Source organism: Merops nubicus, unplaced genomic scaffold, assembly GCF_000691845.1.
Source record: "Merops nubicus isolate BGI_N331 unplaced genomic scaffold, ASM69184v1 scaffold1370, whole genome shotgun sequence".
NCBI classification, from domain to species: domain Eukaryota; kingdom Metazoa; phylum Chordata; class Aves; order Coraciiformes; family Meropidae; genus Merops; species Merops nubicus.
Genome location: NW_008584619.1, coordinates 76874 through 94075, shown reverse-complemented (window position 1 = coordinate 94075; position 17202 = coordinate 76874). Strand labels below are relative to the sequence as shown.

General features: G+C 39.1%; 1 protein-coding gene across 1 annotated transcript in view; it reads left to right on the top strand.

Moving 5' to 3' along the window:
- The first annotated feature begins 14655 nt into the window (after positions 1–14655).
- The window catches only part of MAP3K5 (mitogen-activated protein kinase kinase kinase 5), a 76329-nt gene continuing 73782 nt past the window's right edge, over positions 14656–17202 (top strand). Inside the window, exon 1 of the mRNA XM_008944657.1 lies at positions 14656–14805. Coding sequence (XP_008942905.1) covers positions 14683–14805 — 123 coding nt within the window. The 5' untranslated portion in view covers positions 14656–14682. The remainder of the gene's footprint in view (positions 14806–17202) is intronic.

Below are 17202 nucleotides of genomic sequence, written 5' to 3'. Positions count from 1 at the left end.
TCTATTGGTTAGCAAATTTATAGTTGCTTCTCAGGAAATTCAAGTGTGAAGGTACAGGAATTTAAATGCTGTACTTAGTATAGTATTTCTTGTGTGTACACATGCAGTTACTTTGGCAGAGGAACTAGTGTAAATTTTAGTCCTCCTCAAAAATAAGGCACGTGTCTCCTCCTCTTCCTTTTACTGATATTCTCACTCTTACCCTGATAGGCTTAAAACATATGGGGTAGCTATGGGATTTGTGGATCTGTGCCCTGGCTAAAGCAAAGAGTCATGTCTCAAATTTTGAAATTATTTTCAAACTTGATCTGTAAAAGGGAGATAAACTTAAGCTGAATCAAGCAGCCTGGATGAATCTGTTTGAACTTGAAGATGTTCTTGTTCTAATAAAGCTGCTATGCCACCAATTCCAAACATCCAGGGATTGTGCACTGTGTGCCAGAATTAAGCTAGATCAGAAGCACAACTTGCAGGAAAAATGAATGAGTAAATGAATTTAAGTTTTGTAAGCCTAATGTTCTCAGAATTTCAGGTTTTCCAGTTTTACCTAGATGAGGCAACATTAATTTTATCCAAAACTGTTGTAATTGTTGTCCTTAGGAACTGGTGAGAGATGAGGTTTACAAAAGGGCAGCCATTCAGGTCTTTTATAAAGCTAGCAATGATACTTGCACTATAATGAAACTTGTACATCTGCAGTGGCATACAAGGCTGCAACTTTGCTTCTGTCTGCTGGAGATAAATTCCTTGTCCCTGCTAGCTTCTAACAAGGCACTTCGAATTTTTTTAAGAGGAATTGAGGCTTTTATGTCTACAGGGCAAGATGACTTGTCCACACTGTGGAGCGCTTTGCAAAGCGGGACACTGGTTCCAGCTACATCTTTTGTGAATTGTTGTGAAAAAGGCAAGTAATAGTGCCAGGTGCCACGTTAGTGATATGTCAGGGTCTGATGGAGGGCTGGTTTTGCAATTTCTGAATACTCCAATCTATAGTCTCATCTTTAAATTTGAGAATTTATTGTCTCTGTGAAGTACTTACATGAAGTGGTTTTGATGAAGTGCAGGGTGCCTTTCAAATTAAATTTAATCAGGTCCACAGTGTTTACTCTGCACTTTCCCTGTGCTAACTGAAGTAAATTGATTTTTATGGCTGAGTGCTGCAGGTGGTGCAAAGGATTCATATTATTTCCTGCTAAACTCCAGGGAGGGCTGCATGCAAAACTCATGCTCATGACATACGGATCAAAAATCAAGGATTTCTTTGAACTAGGACATAAATATCCTTTATAAGGTGCAGATGAGTAGGAAAAATTAGAAGTAATCTTTTGATTTTAAGCAGTGAATATTTAGGACATTGCATGTAGACAATAATCCATAATAAATTAATATGTTAGAGATGTTGGATTTATTGTTGTGTCTCTAGAGAAAGAACATGCTTTGCTACCTGGAAACCTTTGAGCAATGAAGCAACTGATAAATTGTTATTTATGTGGCTTTATTTTGACAAATATTGGTCAGTGTGATCACTTGACTGATTCTTAAAGCAAATGAACACAGAAACACAAAAGGACTAAATACTGTTAGGCATGCTTATATTCTAATCTATTAGAATTAGTCTATTAGGACTGTTAGGACCTCTAACAGACATTAGAGCTATTGTGAATAAATTTCTGAAAACCTCATGAGAGTAATGAATAAAAATGTCACAAATTACTAGGGAAGAAATAGAGGAAAAACTAAAAAAAATCACTTGCTGTATAAATCTGTACTGTCATATCTTTATTTTTGCATGCATCTTTGCTCACCTCATTTCAAAAATGGAATTTGTAACTTGATGGAAAACACAAAGGAAAAAAGGATTGCATTCATGGAATTGTTTCCATGCAGATGTAGACTGAATAGATACAGTCTTTTCAGAAGGAAAGCAAAGGGAAAGGTGACATAATTTAAAATTAGGAATGAGAAGGAAGGAATTGTTAAGGAAAAAATAATTTATTTTTTTTTTTACTTTCCATCTATTACCTGCAAGGAACTTTAGAAGAAGCTAAAGGAAGCACTTTTTCTTACACGATAGTCTTCAAAAGGACTACAGTTTGTGAGGGATGCATTTGCCAATACCTGTTACACATGGTGGACATATGAAGTCACATGGGAGCTTTCCAGGGTGTTGAGTTTCCAGAAGCTTTAAGGATACACCAGGTGGCTCTGCAGTTGCTCTATTGCTTTTCCCTAATAATTGAGTCTGGCAGTGGTAGAGGTAAGATACTGAACTAGGTAGACTTTTTCATCTGACTTAATGCTGCTACCTTTACAACCAAACAGAAATAGATTATTGACAGATGATGTAAATTTTCTAATTTGCTAGACAAAATTAAATTGTAAATGTTTTCCAGAAGTAGATGCAAATGATGATGCACAAGGCTGCATCATCATTTAATGCCGAGTAGGGGCAAATGGTCAGCTAAAATAACCTGATTCACAGAAGCACCCTGGTTTATGCTGGGCGAAGATCGGACATCTGAAATAGCAGGACAACTGTCCATAAGAGTGATGTCAGTTTAGCTTTGGGATGTGTTTTCTGTGCACTGTTATGTAGCCACCTGTATGACCTCCTTAGCTTCATCACTGCAGGGTTCTGGGAGCTCTCCTGTCAAGATCCTTTTTGCTGCCAGTAGCTCTGCATCTTTAATTTGTGGGTCACCTTCAGAGTGCAGCCAGGGAATTCAGAGTTTAAGCTCCTGGGTTTTTTTAAGCATGAATTCCAGCAACCTGGAATTGAGACCTGTAGAGCACAATCTGGAAGAGTGGAACTAGGATCCGCTGGTGAGTGTATCTGAGAGGACCTCCCTAGGATGTGCTTGAGGCCTCATAGGTACTTGAAGCAACTTGGGTTCTGGTGAAATGAAGCTCATCTTTGCTTTGTTTCCTCTTAGTGACTAGGCTCTGTAGTGGGGGATATCCCTAGGGATGCTTTAGCACACACTTCTAACAGTTGAGTTTGACAAGTATGTTTTTTTCTTTGCAGTTAAAGTGGTACCTGTAAGTATGTTGGAGTTGGATAAGAGCAGTAAAAAAGAATTTCTGGTTGATACAGCTGCTGTTAGTAAAGGATAAAAACTAGTCATCGCTCTTTAAATGGCAATAAATCTCTGGATTTGCCCCAGAACCATTTCCTGCCAGTGGGAAGGGGTTGTTTGTTTTTCAAAGTTCTTATCAGTAACTTAATGCCTTTGCCCTTCTAACTACCTTTGACTTAAGTGGAAGGAAGTTTGGTTAACCTGGTGTACTGCTGGAGGTGACATCCTTACATCACCTACCATGTTGAATGACCTGTAACTTAAGACACATGGGGAAGGTTTTGTAGAAGGTGCCTCTAGGAACTTCTTTTATTTGGGATGTGTGTGAGGTGGTATTATCCAAACCGTAATTTGTGCAAAAACACTGAAAGTACATTGGAACCATCTAGAATGTGCTGGAGTAAAGGGAGCACTTTCCACGGGACACCTTGTTTTACTCTTGTGCAGTTTGCTTTGTGTGCTGAAACAAGTTACAGCGTGGTTGAGTGTGGTCTGAGCAAGTTTTGCGTTTTGTCTTTCTGTTTCACAGAAATTTGAAAGAGGGGCTTTCGACCCATTTTCATCAATCTGATCTAGATAAGAGCAGTTTCTTGTACAGAAGAAATAAAAAAGGGTTTCAGGCTGCTGGGGTTTTTTGTCTGTTTCTTTATTGTAAATATTAGTGTCCATATTTCATGAAAGCTTTTCTGATAACCAAAATGCACTGGATCAGACCTGTGTACACAGACTCTTTGGAATACCTGCAGTGTAAATACTGGCATAAAAGCATTGCTATTTTATTTGATTTAAGCATCATTAAATTAAGAATGCATTTTAAACGTGAAGAAAACTGACAAAGTTAGCATCTTAATCACATGAAGTCAGAAGCAGCAGTGCAGCATGGTTTGTGTTAAATGAGAGTAGCGTGGCTTGCAAATACAAAAATGGCAATACAAATTGCAGAAGAATGTGGGGTTGCCAGGGAGTCCATGGAGTCCCTAATCCACCTTAAATTCCAGAGATGGATCAGGTTTTGATGCCCTCAGCCCTCCATTGGATTGAAGGAATCCAATATGTTACTGGAAATTTCCAGTAGCAGAGAGTCTTCAGGCTTCCTTTGAGGACACAGCTGCTTTTGAAGACAGACTGTTTTTTCCTAAAATCTGTTCTAAATCTCCTTTACTTTGGAAGCAGATGTATTTAGGAGTTGTATAAAAAAAAAAAAAAGAAAACCTCCAAGTTATTCTGTGTTATAAAGTAGACTTTTTTTTTTTTTTTTGTCTTGGTCATTTACTGTTCACAAACTCAGGGAAATTTAGTTGTTCTTCTTGGCAGCAACTATTTATGTAGTATGGAGTTACCATATGATATATCCAGCAATATTTTTTTTATTTCCCCTCATAGATGAAGCAACTCTAGCATGTTTAGCCATTCCTCCATAATCCTTTAAATCTTCTCACTCGCATGTTGTTTTTCTTGTGGATACTTTACCATTTTGACTTTTTTCCTTCAGTTATGCCCCAGATTGCAGACAGTATTTCTTTTGATGCGTCCTTCACATACTACACAATGTGAGTGTTGGGTTTTGTTTTGTGAGGTTTTTATTTTGTGTGGATATGGGTTTTTTAGGTTTTTGTTTTGTTTTGCAGTAGCCTGCAGTGCTGGCTCATTCATTCTGTGACTGCTAGTATGTGCAAAATACATATATTTTTTTTCTTCTTTCCTCTATGCTGTCTAGACAGTTTTACATTTTATTTCAGCACCCTTAAGCATAGGGGGTTATAAATATGCATATTTACTGAACGGTGTGAGTCTTCTTACTTCAGAACAAACTACTGTCATGTCCTTCAGGGTGCTTCCCAAATAGGTGCCATAGACAAATTCTACCTGTATTGACATACAAGTGGGGAGTGCAAGTATGACTTTGGACACTTCCCTGCAGTTTGGCAGTGAATCATGAGTAAATACTCTCATTCTAGAAGGAAAAATTGTGTGGTTTTGACAGAACTTGGAGTTCATCTTAAAATGTTGAAAAGCAAACTGCAAAAAGTACATATCAGCAGTTTAAATTCCTGAGTCCTGGATCCAGCCTTAAGTTAAAGCAACAAAGCATATTGCCAGTTTAATAGCCAAAGGAGTTTTAGGTTGGATATTAGGAAAAATTTCTTCACCAAAGGGTTGTAAGGCATTGGAACAGGCTGCCCAGGGAAAGGGTGGAGTCACCATCCCTGGACATGCTTAAAAGGCATCTAGATAAAGTGCTTAGGGACGTAGTTTAGTGGTGACCCAGCAGTGCTGGGTTCATGGTTTGACCTGATGATCTTAAAGAGAAAAGTGTTATGATTCAATGATCAGATACTTTAGATGAGACTTAAATCAATTTTTAAACAGCGTATGAATAGTGATGATTACTTTGCAGTAGAGATACTAAGAATGTACTCCTTTTCAGATCAAGCCTAATGAAGAAAGATTTGTGCATCAGAAATTATGGTGTTTGCTCTCGGAAAACTTGGCATGTGAGAATCCTAATCCCTAGTTTTTTCAGTTTTCCTGGGGAAACATTGGACACAGCAGTGACAATGCTACAAGGTAGAGATTTTTGTGGAGGCAGAGGTGGTGAGAATCAGGGATGGTAGATGTATTTTGTACTTTTGGTTATGATGAGACTTGGTCCCTACAATTCTCAAATACCGCATTTTTTTTATGCGAGGTATTTGCTTCTTAGGATAGAAATATTTTCCTGACTAAGTGAAGACATTTAACAAATGTGTTTGCTTACATCTTGTAGAATGCTTCCAAATTTTCAGAAGCCTGGGAAGATCTCCATTTGGTACAGGCATTCCAGCTGCTGTTCATCATATTCTTGAAACACCATGTGCTTATTTTTCAGTTTGTGCTCACTGCTCGTGAATCTTCTACGTTCAAACCATCTTTGGCATCACTAGATTGGGAAATGTTAACTCCCATGATTTGAAAATAATGTTCTAAGAAATAATTCTACATTTTCAGGTTAGAAACACTTCTGGAGTTTTTTCAATAGCTTAGTGGGCATGGCTCTTGCCTTCTTCAGAAAGGGTCTACATACTCTGCCTCAGCCTGTCTTTTAGTTTGGGTTGATGCAGAACACATTTCTACTGGAACCTGTGTAAAAATGAGCAATCTTCTGAGTCAGAAATTGGGAGGAATAATTAAAAAGAGGAAAAGCATTCAGATAACATAAAGACATGTTAAGGAAAACTGTGTCCAGAAAATGTGTGCTACTCTTTTAAAGAAATCTTAAAGTAACTCACAGAAGGTGGCATTGCCAAGAGAATGAAGGAATGGAATGATGCCCTTTGAAAGGACAACTTTTGTCCAGATCAGGAGACAGGTTAAATAACCCCATGTGTTATGACAAAGTAAATATAAGCCTTAGAAAGACAGCTTCCAAAACGGTTTGAGCAATACTTGCTGAAAATACACTACAAAAAAAAAAAAAACCCAAACATTCTTAATGCCTCACCAGCAGGGAGCAAAATAGGGATTCTATGCAGTAAAGGTGGAAAAAGAGGACTTGAAAGATGAAGCTTTCCTGCTATAATCTTAAGAAGACTCCCTTTAAAGGGATAAGGCTGAGGACATGCCTCAGATTTAAATTGCCAGGAGAAGGTTGATGGAATGAACAGTAACAACTCATAGGACCTATGTGATGATGACTCAAAAGTTCTCAAGGAGCTTTGACTGAAACAAGCTGAGCTGTTAATTGTGGTGCATGACTTCCGACTGTAGTTGCTGTTGGCAGTATAGGGAAGGAAGATGATAATGCAATACCAATAGGACAAATGGGCTGAAAGTATAAATAAAGAATACATCACATAGAGACACGGATAAATTCTGGCAGTAGGAAAGAGGTGACAGGTGTGGTTTTTGTAGAGGGAAATCACACTTTTTCTTTCGGTGACCCTGTGCATAGGAATGATCTATTTAAGACAATATATTGTCAAAAAGCTTTTGACAGGATACTTTACAGAAGACTCTTGAAGAGAGAAAATGACTGGAGAAGACATCTGTAGTCCCTTCAGGTGAATGGTTCTTAGAAGGATGGAACCAGAAGATCCGTTGTGCAATGAAGCAGGGTTACTAGTAGAAAAAAGTGCTGGTGAAAGGATTGCTCTGTACTTTTTTTCATTTGGGCTTTTCAGAGGATTCTTGGCTGATCTGTAAACTTCCTGCTGGTGAGCACCACAATGACAAAGTTTGCTTGTGTGCAGGTTGAAACTATAAAGAATTGGCTCTAAGGAACTGCAGAAAGTCTTATGGTGCCAGGCAAATGGGCAGGTAAAGGACAGCTGAAGCTTGGTGATAGTGAATGCAAGTAACCTGTATGAAGAAAAGGAGCTCTAGTTATTTACTCAATGTTAAGTGCTAAGTTAGTTGTTGCTATTCAGCTTTCTAGAAAATTCTCAGAGGAATTTTCTGAAAATTTCTCTGGATTGCTGGCTAGGAAAGATCAGTCTATTTTTGCCCCATTTGTATAAACTCTGCAATATTGACTGCTGGCTTCTGTCAGAGAGGGGAGATGTTGATCTAAACAGCGCTTTGATCTGATCCCTCTAGATGCTGCAGTCAAACCCAGAGTTAGTTTTTGAAGCTTGGAGCTGAATCTGCCTAGATAGTCTTGTCACAGTGAGCTGCTCAAAGAAGCCAAATATATAACCATGTTACAAATGAAAATAATCATACTCTATTAGAATAAAAATCAGAATATTTCTCTTCTTACGTGGAGAAAACTTCAGGCCACTGAAGCAGAAATGAACAAAACAAAAACAGAAATAAAAATAACTTTTCATCAGCTTTCCTTCTGCCCATCCTGTCATTGAGGTGGATTATTGTTTCCTGCTTTGGTTTTAAGGAATGCATCTTTGGAGCTGTACAAACTCTCTGCAGTTCCCTTAGACTTAAAGAAATCTTTCCAGCTTCTCTGAGGCCTGGCTGTTTGCTTTTCATAGGACTCTTCTCTGAGCTCTTCTGTTGGCATACCTGCGGTCCCACAAGTACTTTCTTCTTGGGATAATCTCAATCACTTCTCCAGAGAATAATCACTCCTTCATCTCATGTCTTAAAGGTGCATAACATGAAAGTATAAACCAAAATAATCACACAGATACCATTGTATCTTTTGTTTATTTATTTATCTGTGAGGGTTTTGTCTGCTTTACATCTTGTCCAGGCCGAAGGAGTGCTTGATCTTTACTGAAAAAAAATCACAGTGATGTAGCTTGTCTGGACAGAACTTGTAAATGTAGAGCTACTGAGTTGCTATAGCTTGCCTTGTTTTCTTTGACCTTTTCTGCTGTTGTGTTTGCAGGTTGTTTAAAAGTGCATTAACATTTGGTACAGGTCCGAACACTTACAAGCCCTGCCATGTGCTCAAGCCTTTAGCTGAGTCTCTTTAGGTACCTCGTAGAGCTCAGAGTAGTTTTTCTGGTGCAGAGTTTGGACTTGAGATAATATTCTGTATTGGGTGTTCTTGCACTAGGGAGCCTGTTTCACTGCGAATGATACAGATGCAGTGAGCCTGAATGTATTGAGGTTATTTTTAAATGGGGCTTTGTTTCCTTGTCATCTTTTATTCTTGCCTAATCCTGAGTTCCTCCCACATGCATCAAGCAGAGAGTGGGTTTTTTCAGTTGTTGGGGGTTAGAATCATGTGATAACATCACAGTCCTTTGTTTTGGGCCAAGAGAATGGATTTTTGGAATCTTAAGCTTTTTTTTTCTTTGGCAGAAAGCTTTTCTATATTGTTCCAGTTGTCTTCAGATCATTGGTACAGTTGTTTTAGATTTTGCCATGTAGTTTGCTGCATTAATTCCTGCACATTCCCCTTTTATGTCTGTCATCTATATTTTTTTTCCTCCCCTCTAATTTCTTTTCTAACACCTGTATGAACTTGCTTTGTATTAGCAGTTAGTTGCCAACTTCTGCTGTTTTATTTTGGTAAGTGTCCTCTGCTTTGCTCTCCTGTCAGCCTTGGATTACAGAAGCAAAAACTTCTTTTCCCCTCGCATCCTTGACACGTAGTGCAGTCAACAAGGCCAGGGTTTTACTCAGAGGCTCTCAGTCTAGAATACTGTTGTTATGAAAAATACCCCAAACAATCAATTGGGTTTTTTTTCTCCTCTTTTTCTGGATGGTTCTGCTTGGTGAAGTCTTCACCTGTTTTTATGAGAATGATCTGAGCTAATTAGCTACAAAAGTTGGCAGGAATTGATTCACACTCTTTTTTTCTAAGAAGCATCTCCATGTATTGCGGGAGAGCGTGCAAGTTTCTCTGTGCTCTTATGTGACAGCAGAGTAAATGCCACCAATCAGTTAAACATTTGGGGAAGTGCTCCAGAACATTGTAATCTGACAGTTGTGAACTTTCTTGTGATTCCAGTTTCAAATTTGTGAAGGGATGGCTTATCTGCTTCTCTGCCACACTGTCACCCTTGAGCCTTATTTTTGTTAGTGAGCAGATTCCCAGAGATCTAAATTGAGTCACATACAGGGTCTGCCAGTATGTGTATAGATACTTAATTTTTCTGTAATGAGGTGGATTGGTGTCTGTGTGTGTTTCAGTTTCTGTGTTGTGCCTAAAGGAACTTTTCCTCGTGTCATGATGTTACATCTGGGGTTCCTAACAGGTAGGTGTTGCATCCATATTTTTGTGGAGGGTAAAGTTTCCTTTCTCACTGGAACAGTACATGATTCTGAATCTCAGGCAGATGTTGGGAAGTATTCACTTGCATCCATGCAGATATTATGGCGTCTGGTGCCTTCTTTGTATAGGACCTAGTGATTTTGTGGGTGAGAAGTGAGATCATCTAACTGATACAGGAGGCAACTGATTGTGCACTCACTCCACCCATCCAAACCATCAGACTTACTCAGTTGTCTCATCGGTTATTAACCACACTAGATCTGATACAAAGGTGGGGGAGGGTCAGGACCACCCCTAACAGTAATGGGTAGGTGTTCAAAGACTTTATCTGAAGTGAAGTCATCATACCTTTTGCTTATGAGACTAGGTGTAGAAGTTTGCTTCAAAAATCTAGAGTTCAACTCAGTTTAGCTATTCAGGGAGCAGTGGACCTAATACCAGGGCTACATGGTACTGCTGTATTTCAAACTAACTTATTGCTTTTTGGGTGAGTATTAGGTACACTAATATTTTCAGTCTTTGTGCTACACAGCATCCAGAAAGGAACATACACCAGACTCTGAGCTTGTGTCTCTTGTCTTAATGCCTTTGAGCATACTTTGCAACATCAGTTGGAACTTCTACAAATACTGTGTTTTTCCTCTAGTGTATGGCATACTTATATTGTCTGTATGGTCATTACCCACTTTTTCTTCCCTATATCCAAGCCTCAGGCACCTTTATAAAGTTCTTTTCCTGGTTAGCCTCTCCCAACAGACTAGCTCAACTGGACGGGTTTCCTGGGAGGTCAGCTGTTCCCCTGGGTTTAGGTGTTCACACCCCAGTGGCTCCCATCAATTGTTTCCAGTCTTGGAGGCGTGTGAAAGGCTCTTGACAGGAAACGTCTGATTCCAGTGGTGCTGACAAGTCAGTCACGCCGTGGTTTGCAGGACTGAACCAGAAACACCAACCTGTACTGCCGTGGTGCTGGGATTTCCAAAGCAGGTTTCCCACCTCCTGCAGGAAGTCTCTGGGTAAAGCGGATGTCCATGCCAAGCACAGAGAACCACGACAAAGTAGATGAGGATATAGTCTGTTTATTTCCAAAAGCCTACCCAATAGTAAATGTCAGCATGGCTTGTCAAAAGGCTTGTTCTAATGCTAGACAGAGCTGCTACTGCAGTATGAAAAAACATTTGGTATTCAGACTTTCACTGAAATATATTTTGTCACAGGCCCTTTTCCCTGTATGTTTGTGTCAGAAGAGTATCTTACTGTGTCTTTTAACCCCCAAGTGGGAGAGAACCCTAAATGCCAGTCTGACGCAGAAGTTGCAGTTGTTGGCTTTCCTTTTGCCCTGATTAGTTGTGGGACAATGAATGTAAGGCAATAGCCATGTGTTTAATAGCAATTAATCAGAAGATAATAGCAAACATAAACATTCATTAGTTTTATAGCTGCTTTGTTTGTATTCATTATTTTTCCTGGCAGCACTGTAGTTAGCAGGTAGTATCAAAAAGTAGGGTGTATGTGTGTGATATCTGAGCATTTGTTTAAACATTCTTTTTTGCCCTGTTATATTTTAAACAGCGAGTAGGAGATGACCTTTGATCACTGTATTTCATTTATTGATTTCTTGGTGACTAAAGGCATTGCTAATAGCCAAGAGCAAAGGGCTTTATATCCACTAATGGGCACTTACCCTTCTTGACCATGTTCTCACGTATAATCTTAAGTTTTTACCGTTTCTTAGGAGAGGTTAATTAGCAGAGAATTTGCATGTGAAGTTCAGTCTTTGCACAGGTAGCTTAAGAAAAGCTAAGTGGATTTACAGTGCAAGTAGGAATTCTTGGTAACACAGTTGTAATAGATGCAAAGCTTCAGAGATGTGTCCTCCTTCTGTGCTTCTCAAGCAAGAAGGGTCAAGTTGACTGCCTCCAATTCCATCACATAAATCTGGTTTCCCAGAGTAATAAGAAGCTGATTCCCACTCTAGTGGTATTTTGTTCTCTTGAATGTGTAACAGTGTTTCAAGCAATTTTTGCTATAGATGTTAGCCTAAAACCAGTGTGACTGCTCTGTGGTGATTGCTCTGACTGCAGCTCAGTGTGTAGGCAGGAAGCATCATTATAGGCAGCTTGTTTGCTGTCAGCAGGCAGGTAGAGCTTGGGGTGGTTTACCAAGCAATGGACACCAAGAGCTCACGGAACTACCTGTGGCTCTGTTCATGCTGCTTCTGTAACCTGGGCCAGAGCTAATCACTAGTCTCATGCGTATGATAATCTTTGGTCACATCTGTGTAGGCACACCAGTTGGTTGCTTAAGGAGATGGGAGAGAAGATTATGGCTAGACTTACTTTATTGTTCATAAACTATCAAGACACAATTTACCGTAAGTTTTGTTCTAAGACACTTTAGCTTAAATAAGATTTTTTTTTTGTTTGTTTTAATGTCAAAGATGGCTAGCAAAGGCAAAGATCATACTATCCTTGTTTATCCCTTTAAATACTGCCATTGATCTGTAGCCAGGTCCACTCTCATGAGGTAGAGAAAGTAAAATTTAACCTTGTGCCCAAGATCAAAGTAAGAGAGAAAATTTATTCTTTGCTGCAGCCTGTGGGGTTGCAAGAATTGTACTTGTCCCACTTCCCTGTATTTGCTCCTGTTTTTCCCAATGTTTCCATGCTGACCCTGCGCATTAGGCTGCTGGAGCATGAACAGACTTTCTCTGCTGCAACATGTAAGATGAGTAAGAGCATTTGGAGTGAATTGTCATTCCCTTGACTTCTGTAATTGAATACAGTGTTTAGCTGCTTTATAGTGCACTTGACAGTACATTCCAGGTGTTTTATAAGAATTATTACCACTACCCTTTTGTTTTATGAGCTTCCGTTTGCTGCTTTGGCTTCTGAACTTCTAACTCAAGCTCCATAGACTGATGCCTCCTTTGGTCAGAGGAGTTTCTCTCCTGACGTTAAAGAAGATAGCCAGAAATGGGTCTGTCAGAAAAGTACCATCTCACTTTTAATCTCAGTTTTGCAACTCTAGTGAGAGCAAGTTGTCTTGCAAGATTTGAGAACTATATCATGGCAAGTTGGGCAATTTTTCCTCCTGCTCAGTATAGCAGAAATGTATGATAGACTTAGAGTTGCTCAAATTAGACTTTTATATGAATAAGAGTAGTTAAAAATAGAACTTGTATTGTGGCAACTTCCTAAAGAAAAAAAACAAGCCCTAATCTCACCCAAACAAAATATAATAGCAGTATTGTCATTATTTTTTGGCCTTTATGATGTCTCATTTTCCTAAAGTTAATGAAAGTAAGCATATGTATGGTTTTGGCATTGTACTGCCTTTTTATGCTTCAATAAACTGTATTTGATGGAATACACTCTGCAAATATTTATGTGAAATTAGACAGAAGGGGATTCCTAGAACACAAATTTTGAAACTTGGAAAAAAGAATTCCCTTTTTTATACAGTTTTAGTTTCCTCTCTTTTAATCTTGTTTCTTGAACAGCCTATGCTGATACAGGCAAACATTGTCTGTTCATCCCTCTGTGTGTATCTGTACTTTTTTCAGCTTTTTAATAATTTCATAAGCCTGTAGGCCAGTTACAATAAAGTACAACTGAAGAGTAGATATCTCAAAGGCTCTTCAACAAGTTGTAGAGACACCCTTGCTGCCTTTCCAGTTGAGAGCATAGCCATAAGGCTTATCTGTTATTAAATATCTTCATTACAGTCTTGCTGAGCTAAGTGAGTAGGCAAGGCGAAACGTTGTGGTCAGAGGCAGAATTTCTTTATTAGATCCATTAAAGCAAGAAGCTTACGTACCCTCAAGTTTCTCTGCCTATAGAGCTTGTCTTGATCTGGTTTTTTTTTTTTTTTTTTTTTTTTTTTTTTCTGTCATAAAAGCATCCAGAGGAAGAGGAAAGTAGGGAGAAGCATTGGAGTCCAGGCTACTTGTTTTTGTTCTACTCTTAACAGAAGTCCATTTCTCAGGGGGAGGGAAGAAAAATTCTGAAAGAAAAGGGAAAATAGAATTGGGTTATGAGACAGAAGGGTGTTTGCAGGAGAGGTGGAAATGAGTCAGTTTTCTTGTTTTGCTGTTTTGATCTCACAAGCCTTTTGCAGTGGAAATATGCTACCTGTTCTAATAGAAGCCTTAACTATTTCTGCTGATGCTTTGTAATTGCCTCTTGTTTTACTTTGGTGTGAATCTGGGCAAGTCAAACACACGTTTTTAAGAGAGATTGTGAACTATGTTCTCTGTGTAAGCATTTGTGCATGTGCTTAACTTTATTCATGAACAGGATCCTCTGTACAGTGGAACTGTTACATGAATGGGGTTTTCTATAGCTTTACTTAACCCCCTCTTTCCTTCTCTTCTGCTGTACTTAGTCCTCTCTAGTCTTTCTATATGAATCAAGATACATCTGAATTGTAGTTTATATTTGAACTTTACTTTTGCCTTTCAATTTACACCTGTTTTCTAAGTTCTAATACAGAATCTAAAAAATTAATAGGCCAGTAAATACATGGCGTGATTTATTATTGCAACTTTCACAGAGGGCGAAATCCAGTATAACTTTTGCTTTTTTCTCCATAAGATTATCAATCATCCTGTGTAGATTAATCAAACAGATTTTATTCCTCAAATGAACTTTTTGCCTTTTATGAGTACTGATACTTCTAACTGAGGAAATAGATGTCTCTTTTAAAGAAAAAAAGGGGCAAGGAAGGAAGAAAAAGAAAAGAGAAAAAAATAGACCACATGCTGCTGACTCAATTAGAAATTTGGACATAACTAAAATGGGGAAATCCCTTTAGATCTCTTATTCCCTAGTTAAAACTGGGTCTTCTTATCAAAGCAAATTATATGAGGAGACATGGTGTAGAAGAATTTGGCTGTGTGGCATTGACGATTTTTCATTTCTTTCTGCAGATATTGCTGTCGTAGAGATGAGTGATGCCTTCCGTCAGCCTTCCCTCTTCTACCACCTGGGAGTCAGGGAGAGCTTCAGCATGGCTAACAACATCATCCTCTACTGTGATACAAATGTGGAGACTCTGCAGTCACTGAAGGTAGCTTTGAATGGAAAAATGGGGTGTGTTGGGGGGAAGTCCATAGCTGGTACAACTCCTGATTAGGAAACAGAGATGCCACTTCACAAAATAATAGCAAAAATTCTCAGAGAGATGGAAAACATGTCTGCAGTGAAATACTGAAAAGCTCAGTTCAATTTTCCTAAGAGAAGGATCTAAATTACTTTGTTGCAGTCTACTAAACGCCTAGGTGTTAAATGCCTCTTTATGGAGACAGAAGTTTGACAAATTGCAGTTGAAAAATTAATGGGTTTCTGTGGCTAAAATACATGATTAATGGCTAAAAATACATGATTTTTAATGATAAAAATACATGGTTTTAATGGCTAAAATACATGATTTTGTCCTTCAAGGGAATTACTGATGTTTGGGGTAAATTGTTAAAGTAATAACAAGCAGATAAGAATGGTAATGTGCAGGGGCCAGCAAAATAATCCTTAAACTTTAGCTCCTGTGTAAAGTCACAGTTTTCTGGTCAAACCTGATGGGGCCCTAGATGGCCTCTATGTCTTGCTGAGTTACAGGTGTTTACATCAGGTACCTGCAGGATTGCTGTGCTGGAGATTGCCAGAAGCATATTAGAGTTTGTAAAAACAAAACTTGTGCCTGGTCCTCAGGGCCACAGTTCATGGTATGGTAGGTTGATTTAAGGCAAGATGGTGGTTTAAGATAATCTGTGAACTGTGTCAGCCAAAGAGTTGATACTTGCTTCCTCCTGCTAACTCTACTAAAGGTTTAGTAACTTTCATAGGCACGGGGGAGGGCGGACAACTTGGATGGCAGTGCCTTTGATTTCTTCCCCTTCCTCAGATTTACTGGCTCTGACCCAGGAGGTGGTTTGTGCTGTTGCACTTCCGTGCATGCTGAAAAGAAGCATTTCAGTAAGCAGTTTGAGTCAGGCTGCAGTCTGGGCACAGCTGCCTCTCATGAAGGTCTTGCTTCCACTGCTTCTGGTTAGTGCAGGGTATTTGGGTTTGATTCTGTCCTGTTAGTTGCAGCTTGACCCTCTATTGGGAGGGACATACCTTGAGTAAAACAGTGTCTTCCTCCTGCTGTTCCCTTCAGATTTTCTTGGCCAGTTGGACAGGTTACAATCCATTTTCCTTTCTTTTTACAACACAAAGAGTATACAGACAAAAAAACCCTAAAAATAAAACTGCTAATTGCAAAAACTACTATCTGTGGTTTGAATTCAGTTATGCAAATACAATGATCTACAGTATAAGCAGAGCAGAATTTTGTTGTACTGGGTAAGGAGCCAAATACCTAACTCCCACTGCAAATCACCTAAAGTGAGGCACCAGGCTTCCTTGGTCACTTGGGAGAACTTTTTACTAGTTTAGGAGCTGAACTTTGCAAATGGGTTATGTGCAGGATTCCTACTGACATCAGTGGAAGCCAAATTCTGCACAAGAAATGTTCCATTTACCACCAGTTACAATGCCCACTGAAAGTGTCCCTTGAACTTTGAGCTGGGCCCATGTTTCTGTTTTTGATAGTTTGCAGGAACGCCTTCAGAAACCAAGAGCTTTACCATATTATTTAGGACATGTTGTGGACATGTCTGGGCATCTTGTGAGGCAGCGTTTGTTGTTGTATTTGTTACAGTCCTGTATTTGTTAAGAGTAGAAGCAATGCAGGAGAGTGTGTGCTGTTTTAATCCTGTATAGAAGGTGGTGAATTCAAAACCTGAAAATGATTGTGGAAATATGAAACTACAGCACATGATTTAACTGGGCTACAGAGCAACTTTGGTAAATTTTTGCTGGTGAAATATTCCTCTACATGAACGTTCAGGTCGGGATAGACAGGGCTTTGAACAACCTAGTGAACAACCTTTGATCTAGTGAACAGTGTCCCTGCTCATGCCAGGGAGTTCAACTAGATGATCTGCAGAGTTCCCTTCCACCCTAAACCGTTCTATGATTCTCTGTGTACATGTGTAATTTTGTATATTTTTGTATATCAACATATTTATGTCTCATACTTGGAAAGCTAGCAGTGAAATATGTATGTGAAATATGTCCCCTCAGCAGGGGGAAGAGCAATTTTATGGAAGTCTAACTTAAGAAACATGGCAAGTATGAGGTGCCTTAGTTTGACACTGTTTTCGATGCTGTGGAGCAGGTGAAGCTCCTTAGTGGTCCCAGTGGCCAAGGTGTAGTGTAGCTGTCTGAAAAATCTTGCAGTGTTATCAGTTGCTGGGATCAGAACTTACTGACAAATTTTCCCAAAAGCAAGGTCATTGTCCACAAGTGGCTCATGCTTGGCCTGAACCACCTGGATTAGATTGCAAGAATTCTTTCCATCTGTGTGCTCTAGCTTCTTGTTCTTTGAAACTTTACATTTACAATGTCAAGATACATTCTTTGCCTC